At 40.1% G+C, this 14,096-nt stretch overlaps 1 protein-coding gene across 2 annotated transcripts in view; it reads right to left on the bottom strand.

Moving 5' to 3' along the window:
- HABP2 (hyaluronan binding protein 2) overlaps window positions 1–11,580 on the bottom strand; it is a 42,228-nt gene extending 30,648 nt beyond the window's left edge. For both annotated transcript variants that reach the window (XM_073354973.2, XM_073354972.2), the window contains exon 1: window positions 11,496–11,580. In XM_073354973.2, the coding sequence (XP_073211074.2) occupies window positions 11,496–11,564 (69 nt within the window). In that variant the 5' untranslated portion in view covers window positions 11,565–11,580. The remainder of the gene's footprint in view (window positions 1–11,495) is intronic.
- Between the last annotated feature and the right edge of the window lie 2,516 nt (window positions 11,581–14,096).

A 14,096-nucleotide genomic window follows, 5' to 3' on the forward strand; every position in this document is an offset into this window, starting at 1 on the left:
GTAGCAGTTCCGCCAGCTAAATAAACTGCATCTCTATATAACTCCATTTACGCTAGGGCTTTGCCACGAGGGCTATGTGGGTGAGGGCTTTGCTTTTCTCAGCAGAGGGAGGCAGGGAAAACGTTTAGGTGCCAGACCAGACCAGGGCATTAACCATTACTCTTAACATCAGGAACTTGTGTTGTGTTTTCCCCTCCCGCAGTGCTACCTCTGATGACCCAGCCACTGTAGCACAATGAAGGAGAGAATTGGCCTCTCGCCTTTGAAGTGCTTCTCCAACCCAAACCTTCTGAGGTGCATTCATTACATTTGAGAACTCACCAAACCATACTGACTTAAAGGAATTTTCTCTTGCTTACTGGCAAAAAGCCACATTTTGCCTGTTTTGCTTTGTGTACAAAACTTTCTGTCAGGTTTCAGAGTAACAGCCGTGTTAGTCTGTATTCGCAAAAAGAAAAGGAGGACTTGTGGCACCTTAGAGACTAACCCATTTATTTGAGCATGAGCTTTCATGAGCTACAGCTCACTTCATCGTGAGCTGTAGCTCACAAAAGCTCATGCTCAAATAAATGGGTTAGTCTCTAAGGTGCCACAAGTCCTCCTTTTCTTTTTGCAAAAACTTTCTGTAGCTCTCTTCTTTGGATGACACAGAAGTGCAACCCTCCTCAGCTCCTAAGGTATAGCTCTTGCTCTTGCATTAGCACCTTGAGTTGCTGTGTGAAATCAGCAGGGTAGCCAAGTTTCCAAGATTCACAGCAATGCACAGTGAGTATCAAAGTCTAGGGCTGAGCCCTCCCTGTGTTTTTATATGCTTGCACCTGGCATGTTGCTATATTTCACGAGGCCACCAGAGGGGGCACTTGTACTTCAGTGGAAGTATAAAACAAGTCAGAAGCAGGATTCAAACAAAAGAAGTTGAAAAATAATAGATTCTGGGTTTTCTTTCACCAAACATGATCATTTCTGCAGCCTGCCACGGATACTTTGTGTTCTCAAGAGAGAAAAAAAATTGCTGAATGTGTGAATCCTGTTTCCATCAGGTCATTAGAAAGACAAAAGATGAAGCTTGAAGTCAGAGGCACCTCGTTGTAAATTGTAATTCTTCAGTCTCATAACAAACGAAAGTCCTACAAAAATATTTAAGATAAAATGTATCTGGTTAATTTGCTAAGCCTGGAGTCACCTATGTGGACCTGCTAGAAGTGCATTGGAAAAATGGCTGAAATGTAAAATGGCCAAACTTAGACAGGACTTTACAGCAATAAGAATAAACAATTCTCCAAGGCTTCATTTCTCCAAAGCACTGACAGACATTAGCTCATTAATGACTTAGAACACAAAAGGCAGACACTGCCAATGTTTGCTACTTTATATTTTTTTCATTTTAGGTGTTTATCATCTATGTTCTAACTTCATGGACAGCAAAAGGATTCAGCTAGTTAAATGTAACAGATAGGACCTTGTAATGCCAGAACTGTGTATTTTGTGCACTGAAGCCCAAACCCTACAGCCCTTTTGCAGGCAAAACTCCTATTTAAGCCCATGGCAATTTTGTCCGAGAAAAGAATGCAGGATATGGCCCTAGTTGTAAGCAGGAATTGCCAATAAGCATCTGGCTGTTTGTTGCAAGTCCCTTTTCATGAAGCAAATTTACTCACTGATTTTCCAGTGTTCACTCTCAAGTGCTCAGAAAGGGGTGTCCTTCCTTTGGAGCATCCTGAGAACTGGGAAACCAGGCACTAGGACTGATTGAAAGTGGCTATATCCTCAGGTGATGGCTGGAAAAGAGCCTTCAATCCTGATTCAGATGAAAGAAACACAATGGGACAAATAAAGAAGGAATTGTTTAAATCTATCAGGAACAATAAAATAAATCCTAGCAATCTTAAAGGTCTGATTTTTGTTCTGATTTACAGGCATGATAACGTTATGCAGAAAAGAGAGAAATATTCAACAAATATTTCTGTTCTGTGTTAGGAAAGAAGCAGAACAATGTAATATTTCACAGTGGTAATGAAATGCTTTGTATTCCATCAGCAACTAGGGATGACGTTAAACAGCAACTATTGAAGTAAAACATTTTTAAAGTTGTAGGATGAGAACTTGCACCCAAGAGTATTAATGGAACTGGCTAAGGCCCTCTCTGAAGCAATAATGTTGATTTTTAAGAAATCTTCAAACAATAGCAAAGGTTTAGAGGACTGGAAAATGCCAATGTTGTGCAAATATTTAAAAAGAGTAAATAGGATGACCTGGGAAACAAGAGGCATCAATCTCAGGTAAAATCATGGAATGGCTGATATGGGATCCAATCAGTAAAGAATTAAAAATGGTAGTGGAATTAAAGCTAATCAACATGATTTTTTTGGAAAACAGATCTTATCAAACAAGCTTGATGCCATTTTTTAATGATATCACAAGTTGATAAAGGTAAGTGCATTGACGTAATATGCTTAGACTACTGTAAGGCATTTGATTTAGTTCTGCATGACATTATGATAAAAAATTAGATCTATATAAAATTAATGCAGTCCATATGAAGTGGATTAAAAACTAGATCAGTAATAGATCTCAAACAACCACTGTAAACAGAGAATTGTGATCCATTGGGAGAGTTTCTATAAGGGTCTCACAAGGGATCTGTTCTTGGACCAGTGCTGTTCATTATCTTAATTGATGTGGAAGAAAATATAAAATCATTGATAGTAAAATTTTCAGGTAAAATAAAAATTGGTGGAATGGCAAATAATGAAGGGGACAGGTCAGTTATACAGACCAACCCGGATTGTTTGGTAATAAGTTGGGCTCGTTTGAACAACACACATTTTAACACAGCCAAATGCAAGGTCATATGTCTACAAATAAAAAAATGTAGGTCATACTCTGAAAAGGAGTTAGCAATCATGGTAGATAACCAGTTGAACATGAGCTTCCAGTGCAATACTGTAGCTAAGAAGGTGAATGTGATCCTTGAATGTATAACCAGGGGAATGTCTAGTAGTGTTAGGGGAATGTCAAGTAGTGTTAGGGAGGTATTATTACCTCTGTATACAGTATTAGTGAGACCATTACTGGAATATGGTGTCCAGTTTGGTGTCAACACTTCTGAAATGATGTTGACACATTTGAAAGGGTTTAGAACAAAGCTACAAGAATGAGTCGAGATCTAGAAAAATAGCTTATATTGAGAGACTTAAGAAGCTCACTCTGTTTAGTTGATCTAAAAGAAGTTTAAGAAGTGAGTTGATCATGGTCTACAAGTGCCTACATTGGGAAGAGATTTATGATAGTAGACTACTCTTTTATTTAGCAGAAAAAGGCATAATAAGATCCAATGGTTGGATCTGAAACTAAACAAATTCGGACCAGAAATAAGGTGCAAATTTTGAAGACTGAGGGCAATTAATCATTAGAACACCTTACCTGGGGATGTGGTTGGATTACCAACACTTGCAGTCTTTAAATCAAAACTGGGTGTCTTAATAAAAGATAAGTTATAGCTCAAACAGACATTATGAGCTTGATGAAGACATTTCCGGGAGAGGTTCTATGGCCTATATTATGGAGGAGGTCAGCCTAGATCATCATAATGGCCTCCTCTGGCCTTAAAATATCTGAATATATGAACAAAAACAAAACATGAATTGAGCTAGTTACCTCATTGGAGTAAGTTGTGACATGTTCCTATACCTTGCAGTGAACCAATCTCAGCCACAGTAAGATAAATACTGACTTTTTAGTTTGTCCACCTATATACAGTGTAACTCAGTGGTTCTCAAACTAGGGCCGCCGCCTGTTCAGGGAAAGCCCCTGGTGGGCCGGGCCAGTTTGTTTACCTGCCGTGTCCACAGGTTCAGCCAATCGCAGCTCCCAGTGGCCGAGGTTTGCCGCTCCAGGCCAATGGGGGCTGCGGGAAGGGCGGCCAGCACATCCCTTCGCCTGCGCCGCTTCCTGCAGCCCCTATTGGCCTGGAGCGACGAACCGCGGCCAGTAGGAGCTATGATCGGCCGAACCTGTGGACGCAGCAGGTAAACAAACCAGCCCGGCCCACCAGGGGCTTTTCCTGAACAAGCAGCAGCCCTAGTTTGAGAACCACTGGTATAACTGCAGAATGCTTTTTAAAACTCTTATGGTTCTTGTTTTGAGAAAAATGTCTACCTGACCATGATAATATTTTAAATTTACAAAAAGCATTTAGGAGCCTAAGTCTTGTGAATGGAAGTCAGGGGGTTTAGGCTCCTAAGTCTCTTTTGGACATAGGACTTATGAGCCTAAGTCACTTGGGTGCTTTTGAGACTATATTTCAGCCTCTTGTCTCTAAAACTCTCTATGAGAATTGTGCCTTTTTCTGCATGGAGCCAGAATTTTCTCCTTGGACCCTTGCCATAAAAATTCAAATAAAAGTAAATAAATTAAATCCACAAAAATACCCTGGGTAACACTCATAAAGAGGCAGGTTGGGGAAAGAACGAAATGTAGAAGGGCAAGGAACTCTCAGATAGCTGCCCTTTGCTATGCAGAACATGACAAAAGATCTTTGAAAGAAAGAGGCAGAAGATGGGAAAGACCAGTGCAGTTGCTAGAAATGATCATGTGGGATATAGCCAGCTGGCTGCAATGCTTAATGCTTCAGAGAAAGCGGAATATTCCCTAAACTTCCCTGCCAAGGAAAATTCCTTCCTAACCTTAAACCTGGAGATTACATATTGCAGTTCCACATTACAATCAGATAGAAACAGAATTGAGATTGGTTGTAAGACACGGACGAGAGCTTGAGCAATTTCTGTCCATCACTGACAGTAAGTCTGAAAGAGCTATAACTATAGCCACACCTGCCTGTCCAGTGTGAATCTCTTGTCCACTCTGACAGCTTTCAAAGGGATCTTTTGTCTGGGCTTTTGACAGACCAGAAAGGAATCAGATGTTCTGACAGTCTAACAAGCATCCAAACTCTTGGGTACTAACATGTTGAATGGCAACATTCCAGGAACTTTGCTGGAAAAGCCCCAACCTCCCAATGGCATTGCATTACTCAGTCAATGTTATAACTGGATTATAATGGAAGCGGGGTGTGTTCTCGCATAGAGCATACAGGGAACATACACACATTATCCTTAGAGTGGGAAATGGTCTACTTTAAAGGACTACATCATGGTAGTGGGTTCTAGGATTTTCTTTCCCAATACAGCAACCCCTGCCTTTTCCAAGTTAGGAATATAGATGCTGTCTGCCTCTTGATTCCATTACAAGCCCCAGAGTCTTGAGGAGAAAAGACAACCAAATATATTCTAATAGGATATTTATGCTGAAATCTTTTTTGTTTGCTTTAGGAGATCAGATGACAAGCGCTGAATGTGCCCGGTTTCAGAATATCAGAAACTGAATTTATTTAATGTCTCTTTTTTTGGCACTGTTAAGTTGAAACCCTTTCCTATTTTAGCATCTGATACAGGAACCTCTTGGGGCCCAGAAGGGAGCTGAAGGCATGGCTATTGGAGATGCTGTTGTAACCACCTCTGCTGCCTACCCAAGGGTTCCTGGCTACTGTATTTCAAAACAATGTTTGCACCATGAGTTAATCTTTGCACCACAAGAAGCTTCCTGGGAAAGTGTGGGTGTCTTCAAACTGGCTCAGTTGTTGAGCTTGTGTATTTGTGCTTACATGGAAACAGGCTCAGTTTCAGGAAACCGGAGCAAAAAAGGGGGCTGCAAAATCAGTTTCAATGGGGCTGCAAAAGTAGATTCTATCACCCTGACAGAAGTGCTGGGTATCAGACATTCTGCAATCTGTGCTGAGAATGCAGGTTATGCTGTTAGACTTAAAGCTTATGCAAAGCCATTAAGTCCCTTTAGTTACAAGGGATATCAACACTCCTGCTTCAGGGCATAAGCTGATTGCCTTTGGGGGTCAGAAAGGAATATTTCCCTCTATGTTATAGCATTGCACAATTAGCTAGGGGCATTGTGAAGGCTTTTTGCTTTCCTGCAGCATCAGGCAAATTTAGGCCAGTGCTGCAGTGGCAAGATATTGGCCTTGATGGACCAATGATCAATGCTGCTTTGACTACTCATATTCCTCTTTATGGGGAATTGTTTTATGATGCGATAGCACATGCTGCCCATTTGTGCATACCACAGAACTATGAGGAGAATATGCATAGACCAGAATCATTGATTTATTTCATCAGTGCACTCTGTTGACAAGTGCGGCAGCCAGCATCACAAGCTGTCACCTGTCTACACTTCCGGGGGATCGATGCTGCGGTGATCGATGCACTGGGGGTTGATTTAGCGGGTCTAGTGAAGACCCGCTAAATCGACGGCAGAGTGCTCTCCGATCGACCCCGGTACTCCACTGGGAATGAGAGGAGTAAGGTAATTTGACGGGAGAGTGTCTCCCGTCGACCCAGCATGGTGTAGACACTGCAGTAAGTCGACCTAAGCTATGTCGACTTCAGCTACACTATTCACGTAGCTGTAGTGGCGTAACTTAGGTCGACTTACTGCGGTAGTGTAGACATAGCCTCACTCTGGGACCTCTAGCACCAGCATTTTAAAAATCTTAATAATCTCTTAATAATTCACGCTTCACGAGCAAATACACCATAGGTTAAGACAGTGGGCATGCTGGTGGGTTCAAAACATTCTCCATTATAACCCTGCATTTTTTAGTTTTCATACTCTCTGAAAGGTCTACTTAAATGGGCCGAGGTAAGGGCTTGATTCTGCATCCATTACTCACCTGAGTCAGCCTTACTCCTGTGAGTAGTGCTGTTGAAGTCAGTGGGACTATTCTTATGAGGAAAGGTTTGAACATTAAGGCATCAGTTCAGCAAAGCACTTAGGCGTATGCTTAACCTTAAGCACATACTTAAGTCCCATTAACACCTACCACGTGCATAAGTGCTTTGCTAAATCAGGGCCTTAATTTCCTATCTAAACTTTTCTAAATTCACCCATCATCATGGAATCGGGGCACAAACACAGCTCTCATATTTACTGACTTCTGAAGCCCCGACACAGCAAAGTATTTAAACTAGGGTGACCAGATGTCCCGATTTTATAGGAATAGTCCCGATATTTGGGACTTTTTCTTATATAGGCACCTCTTACCCCCCACCCCCATCCCGATTTTTCACATTTGCTAACTGGTCACCCTAATTTAAACCCTCGATGAAATAGGCAAAGCACTTAAAACACAAGCTTCGGTACTTTGCTGAGAAAGGATACTTTGCTGAAGCAATGGCTTAACTCTTAATGTGCTGAACTCTGCCACTTCAGTGTTTCAATAACAGACTTTTGTTTTAATTTTGCAAAAGTAACAAATCTTTAACGATATCAGACCTCATTCTGAGAATTTCTCTGCTACTAGATATTTGGTATGAAGTTGAGTGAGACAGTCATTATTAAAAAAAAAACAAAAACAAAAACAAAGCTCAGGTTCTCAGAATAGTGATGTGATAACCAGTGAATTCCTACTGAAATTCTAAGCAAAATAAATAAATAATGTCAAGGATCTCTCGTCACTGAAGCAAAACTTGCCTATAGTTCAATTATGTCAGGTTTAAATACGGCCAAATTCTGCTCTCAGTTTCACCAATGTTGTAATTCCACAGCCCTGGATGGATTTACTCCAGATTTACACATTTGTAACTGGTTTCTTTTCCAACCATATTGCATTGAACAGACAGGAGAATTTTGCCTTAGACCCTGATCCTGAAATCCTGGTGCTTTTCCGTTCAGTTCTGACTGGCTACACCGAATTAATGCATGAAATGTCATTTGGCTTCTGCAATATTATAACAATAACCCTTTAATAATTATACTGCTGAATTAAAAACTCCTAAAACCCAAGTATAATAAAAAATAAAATGAAGAGGATGATGATGGAAAGGAAGGAAACATTAATTTAATTTTTCCACTGAGTTTGGCAGAGTGTAAAGTCTATTTTTTCTTTTTTGACAGACTGCTTTCCGTGCAACTTCTTTGGAACAAATCATTAAGCCAAAAATGTCCTCTTGTAACATGTTTGTCATGTCATGGTCACATCACAGCAACTGGGCCTTTTTTTTCCCCCCACTGGGATTCATGCCAAGTGCTAAGCCAAAAAACCTTGTTCTATTAATTATGAATAAAAACATGTTTTATTAAAAACTAGCCTGCTGAATATTCTGCCGTGCTGCTTTTCGGTGACAGCAGAATTGCTTTTGCATTTGAGCAACGTTAATGAAATTTTGGAGGGCGGGGGGTAATATATATGTATATATATATATATACTCCATTTTCCTCAGCGATATTTATAGGAAAGTCAGATTAAAACCATCAAAGCTAATTAATTGATCTAACATTTAGGACTCAATGGGAAAATCTGTACAAGATTTAGTACAGGATCCAACCTTCTGCAATGGGTGTGAATGAAAACAGCATAATCATTCTGGACTTGTTTAGATTTGATTGGGTTCTCATAAAATCTGTAAAACTGACACTGAAGTACCAGAGTATTGATGCCCCCAGAATGTCGCCAAATGCATCATTGGATCAAGTGTGTGGTATCCGTTGTTGTCTGTGGATGGACAGCCCTAACAATACACTATTTAAAGAAAACTCTGTTGTGTAGTGAAAATCACTGATCATGTATTCACCAGCCAGTTCAAAAAGATCCATAAGCCATTAAAAACCCTCTCTCTTTTTCTTCCAAAGGACTGAATTTAAGCACATCAACATCAAGAATTTCAGAATGAATTTCAGTCAAGATGAATTCTCATCAACTGGAATCTTCATTAAAGAATAAGTAAAAAAACCAAACCTCTTTTGTAAGAAAATCTGCGTGGCTGAAATATTTGGAGGAACAGAGGAATGTTTTTAAAAGTGATTTTTAACTTCTCTTGGGTTACAAGCCAATCTTTTATTCTTCTTTAGTGATGGGATTAACAGATCTGGAAAAGTCGCTCTCTAGCTCTGATAAGACTAGGGCAGGGGTAGGCAATCCCCAAAGGCGGCACGCCAGCTGATTTTCAGTGGCACTCACACTGCCTGGGTCCTGGCCACCAGTCTCGGGGGCTCTGCATTTTAATTTAATATGAAGCTTCTTAAACATTTTTAAAACCTTATTTACTTTACATACAACAATAGTTTAGTTATGTATTAAAGACTTATAGAAAGAGACCTTCTAAAAACATTAACATGTATTACTGGCACGCAAAACCTTAAATTAGAGTGAATAAATGAAGACTCGGCACACCACTTCTGAAAGGTTGCCGACCCCTGGACTAGGGTTTGGAGTTCTCTAGCTGTGTTGAATGTTTTGCTGTTAACCTTTCCCCCCTATAGTCAGAGATGTGAATATTCTGGGGGTTCTGTTGATGTTGAGGAGCTGCTGTTTGGCATCTCTTGTTATCTGGCAGACAGATCACCCGCTCAGCACCACTTTCTGATGCTCTTACTCATAGGGAATAGCATTTTATTCTGTGAGTAGCCCTACTAAATCAACCCAAGCACTTATCTGGCTAAGTGAATTTCATCCTCTTTGAATTAGTTTGCAAAATTAACAAACCAAAGCAAACGACTGACCCTTTTAGGTGAATATCTAATCCTTTCTGCAGCAATGGTCATTGCAAAAAACACATATGGACCTAACTGCAATACTGTACTACAGAGAGACAAATTCCTTCAGGAGCCCTATTTTACTCCATTAAACATGAAGACTGAAAGCCCTTATTTTTATCACAGCAACTGCAATTCTGGTTCAGATTCTGACTCATTAAGGGCCTAATACGCTCTCACTGTAGTTAGGGGGAATATTTCCATTGACTTTAATAGAAGCAAGCAAAAGCTCCAAGATCTTATATAGTTAAAAAAAACTTGTTAAAAATCTTTGCTTCAATAAATCCAGTGGCAGGTTGTTCCATAGGTTAACAAGAGGTAACATGTATTGCCTTTTATTGGCTATAAACATATTGTTTCCCTTTCTTGGATTGTGGGACTGTGGAAAAAGAAACATCCTACTGGCTTTGTTGGTACTTGTCTCCTCACACAAATTGGCCAAATAGTACCTTTTAATCTAGCCTCTTCTGGAAGCCATCTCCACCTAGCAAAGACTGGGATGTGTTAGTATTTGTATGGAAACATTAGCAGAGCTGTAAGCTTTACTCTGTCCAGAGCTTCTGTACTAATGTCACACTTAATAACACTCAAACATTCACCAGAATTAGCCTAAACAAACTCCAACATTTTGTTTATCACACATGCACGCACAACTCCATCCAGGCAACCAGTCTCTTTAATGTTTAATGTCTCCTCCAAAAATTGTAGAAAACCCATTTGAACCATGACTAGCTCTAAGAACCACATGCCACATTTGGTGTGTGCTTTGTTTTGAGACTCTCAGGTCTTCCGAGCAGGGTACAATTATATGTCTGGCATTGTTCACGTATTGCACAGCTCCATGTACACCTTGACTCTATATGGATAATAAATAATACCGGAGGAGTCAAAACTAGATCATTTGGGTCCAGTTGTTAAGGATAATTGGGAACTGGGGATAGTTTAAAAAGCTTACTCAGAAAGTGTGTTGATCAGGAGACTTATTAATACATATGTTTTCTCCCAGCTACAGTGAAATCAGTTCTATGTATTAGGGACAGAAGAACATTCTTCAAGAGCTAGACAGGTAGAAGGGGGTGCACTACGTTAATGTCATCATTTATTATTTTCATAGCAGTAGCACCTAGCAGTCTCAGTCATGGACCTCATGGTGCTAGGCGCTGTACAGAGAACAAAGACTGTCCCTACATCAAAGATCTGACAATTTAAGTATAAGACAATAGTCAACAGGTGGATCCAGACAGGCGGGGGGGAGTACAAGGAAACAATGAGACAACATTGGTTAGTATGATAGGTAATGGTTTCAGCACACCAGCTGCCTGACCGTTTTCAAATAAATACTGTGTGTTTTACAGATTCTTAACGGAGCTCCACTGATTTATACTAACGGAGGATCTGGCCCACAGTACTTATTTTTTCACTCTACTCTGTGTCCCCCATCTGCCTCCTTACACTCTCTCTCTGCTTGTTTTATTCTGCTCCATCTTTCAACCTATTTTCGCATTGGATTTTCCTTCTCTGTCCCTTTTGGGTGTCCTCTTCCCCAAGGGGCTCTCCGAGGTGGAATGCCTATTCAATAATGCTCAGGTTTCCACCTTTCCCACGACATTCCAGTGGATCTGAACCTAGGCTAAATCAGTCCTTCCAATCTCTGAGACAGTACTTAATTAGTGCCAGGTCTGTGCCCCGGCACCTCGAGTCTTGGCAGTTCATAGCCCCAGCATCTCTGGGTTTGCTGCATCAGTTATGAATGTAAAAAAATTTCTTGAGCCCCAGCACCTCTTTCATTGCAAATTAAGCACTGCTCTGAGATATAGCTTCATTTTGTAATGGCTAGGTAAAGGTTCTGCAAAGAACTATGCAAGCAGTAACTACCTTAAAAGGATACTTACACAGAAAGGTGCATTCCCCAGCAATAGGATCAGAGGAAGAACCCAAAGGGACACAGCTCCATTAACCATCCTCACAAACTAAATTTTTTTCTACAAATAATCTTGCATTTGTTGACTATGTTTTTTTTTTTCTGTAAAGTCAAACTACAATGGTTAGAGAGTAAGTTCATGCAATGCAAATGATTAACTATGCCTCAAATATTGTCTAATGTTTAATGTTTGGTCAACAGACTATCCTGATCAAATATGTGCTACCAGTGAATCCATTCCAGTTCATTATTGTCTTGATCATTGGGGAACATGTCAAAACAGTAAATTACAAAGTTTAACAATCTAGTGGGTAATAAATAGTAGTATGTATTTATTATTATCAACGTTATTGTCAACTCTAGACATTCAAAGATATGAGTCAGAGACAATCCCGCAGCAAAAAACCCCATGAGATTTGGCTTAAAAATCAAGAGAAAATAATAAATTTTAGGTTCTTTTTTATTGGCTTCTGGGTTTTGATTCTTTAGGGGCTATGTTTTCAAGCTTTCCCTCACAACCAGGAGAGCTAGGAATTTACTTCTTTTTAAAATGAAAGCAGAGAGTCTCATATAATAACATGACTCCATGAGCAGGAGCTTTAAGAGAAATACCAAATACCATGAGATTCATAAAAACAGCAGAAGAGTTGGCAACTGTATTTTGGTAGCTCCTAGAAGGCCCTACCAAGATTAGGAGTTCCAATGTGCAAGGCATTGTAAAGACACATAAGACCTTGGCCCCAAATGCTTGCAACCTAAGTAAAAAGACAGAAAAGGGTGGGGGAAGGGAAGTATTATTGTATAGAGAGATTAAGGGACCTGCCCAAGGTCTCTCAGGGAGTCCTATTAATACATTTCATGTAGGTTCATGAAGGACTCAGATATTGTAGTGATGAGTGCCATAGAAGCCCATGATGAAATGAATAATTCTGTCTTCAGAGCAGGGATGTGAATAATGGGCAGTAAATAAAAAAATGAGACCATAAGGTGAAAAGAAAATATTGAAAAACTGCTCATTAAATGAGCACGGTCCATCCTGTGCACTGAATGAGGCAGCCATCCTGTGGAAAAAAATAGCATGTGATCATGTAATTAAAGACTGCATCATTACGCATACACACAAGAGGGCTGAATTAAGGTTGCACATGCGACTTTAATTGTGGCATTTCCCAACTTTTGAGGGTTTGACTTTGCAAGCTGTATGTTCAAGGAATTTTTGGAGTGTGTAATATACTATTTAGATGTAATATATTTTATATTGGCGTAATATATATATGTGTGTGTGTAAATTATATATATACACACAACATAATAGGGGTGTTCGTATGTTGGTGGTCACACAGAAGTTTGAGAGAACAATTCAAGATTCTTTAACTAGTTAGGAAGACAGCAAGATAAAAGGAATTAGATAATGCTCAGCTTTAGCTAATGTGTCCTTGAATAAGCTGATTTGCACTGAATTTTAATAGACCCCTGATTCATCAAATCTCAAACAGAATTAAGGTATGGACAGGATCCTAATAACATCATGCTTTATATCCATGAAAGATAAATTAAAGGATGCAAAACTGCTATTGACAAACATTGATTATATGTACTTTGAAGTTGTGCCAGATGCATCTTGTCAGCCTCCAAAGTTTTCTTTTAAATCTCATTGCGTAAGGCTTTTACTTTTTAATTATTTTTTTCTCCACAGCCTCTTTGATCAACAAAAATGTAGATCATATTTGGGTGATGCTACTTCCTATGCATTTTATTTAGATGTGCCCTTGTGCATAGCTCAAGCTACATGAAAAGGCTGTATGGTACATTGTCATCTCAACGTATTATCCTGGATGCTGTTTAACACTTCAATGAGCTGCTCATGTTCTTGGGTGAACTTCACTCCTGCGCTGAAGGCCAGCACTTAAATCTCACATGAGTCTTCAATAACAAACTTAATTTATAGAACTTCTGCTGACCCTTTGCACAGGGGACAACTTTGCCCACTGTGACTACTCCACCACCCAGTTTTATACTTGTCAATGAATCCGTGGCAAGGGTGCTAACATGTCACATTTTGCTCTATTGAAAGTCAAGCTTTGTAGCGTCTTCTGCTAATGGGAAAAGATGGACTATCGTTTTGACCATTGCGTCAAAACGAGGGAACTTTAATAACCTTAAGAGAAAGTTTAGACTGGGTAAAAATAATGAGGCCTGGGTAAACAGGCTTAGCTCTGTGTGGTAACTCATTGGGCTGAAAAATGAAAACCTCATCCCCAACCTGCCAAGCACGGTCATTGTTACCAGGCATGGGAAGGAGACTCAGACATGTTGCACTGCTCCTCCCCGGTGCAAGGTTTTGGCCAGCAAATCGGTTTTGTGAATGGAACCACTCTCCCACCCGCTCCAATCCTCCTGGCTCATCCCAGTGCATTGAACAGACAGGGAGCTCTGCTGTGCTATAGACTGGAAGATATAGTGTCCCCCATACACGGTTTCTGAAACTTGCTCCCACAACACACACACACACACACAGTAGGATGGTGTGCAATTCTGCTATATTCAAGCCCTTCCATTAGCACGCTGAAAA

This window comes from Lepidochelys kempii, chromosome 7 (genome assembly GCF_965140285.1).
Source record: "Lepidochelys kempii isolate rLepKem1 chromosome 7, rLepKem1.hap1, whole genome shotgun sequence".
In the NCBI taxonomy this organism is placed as follows: domain Eukaryota; kingdom Metazoa; phylum Chordata; order Testudines; family Cheloniidae; genus Lepidochelys; species Lepidochelys kempii.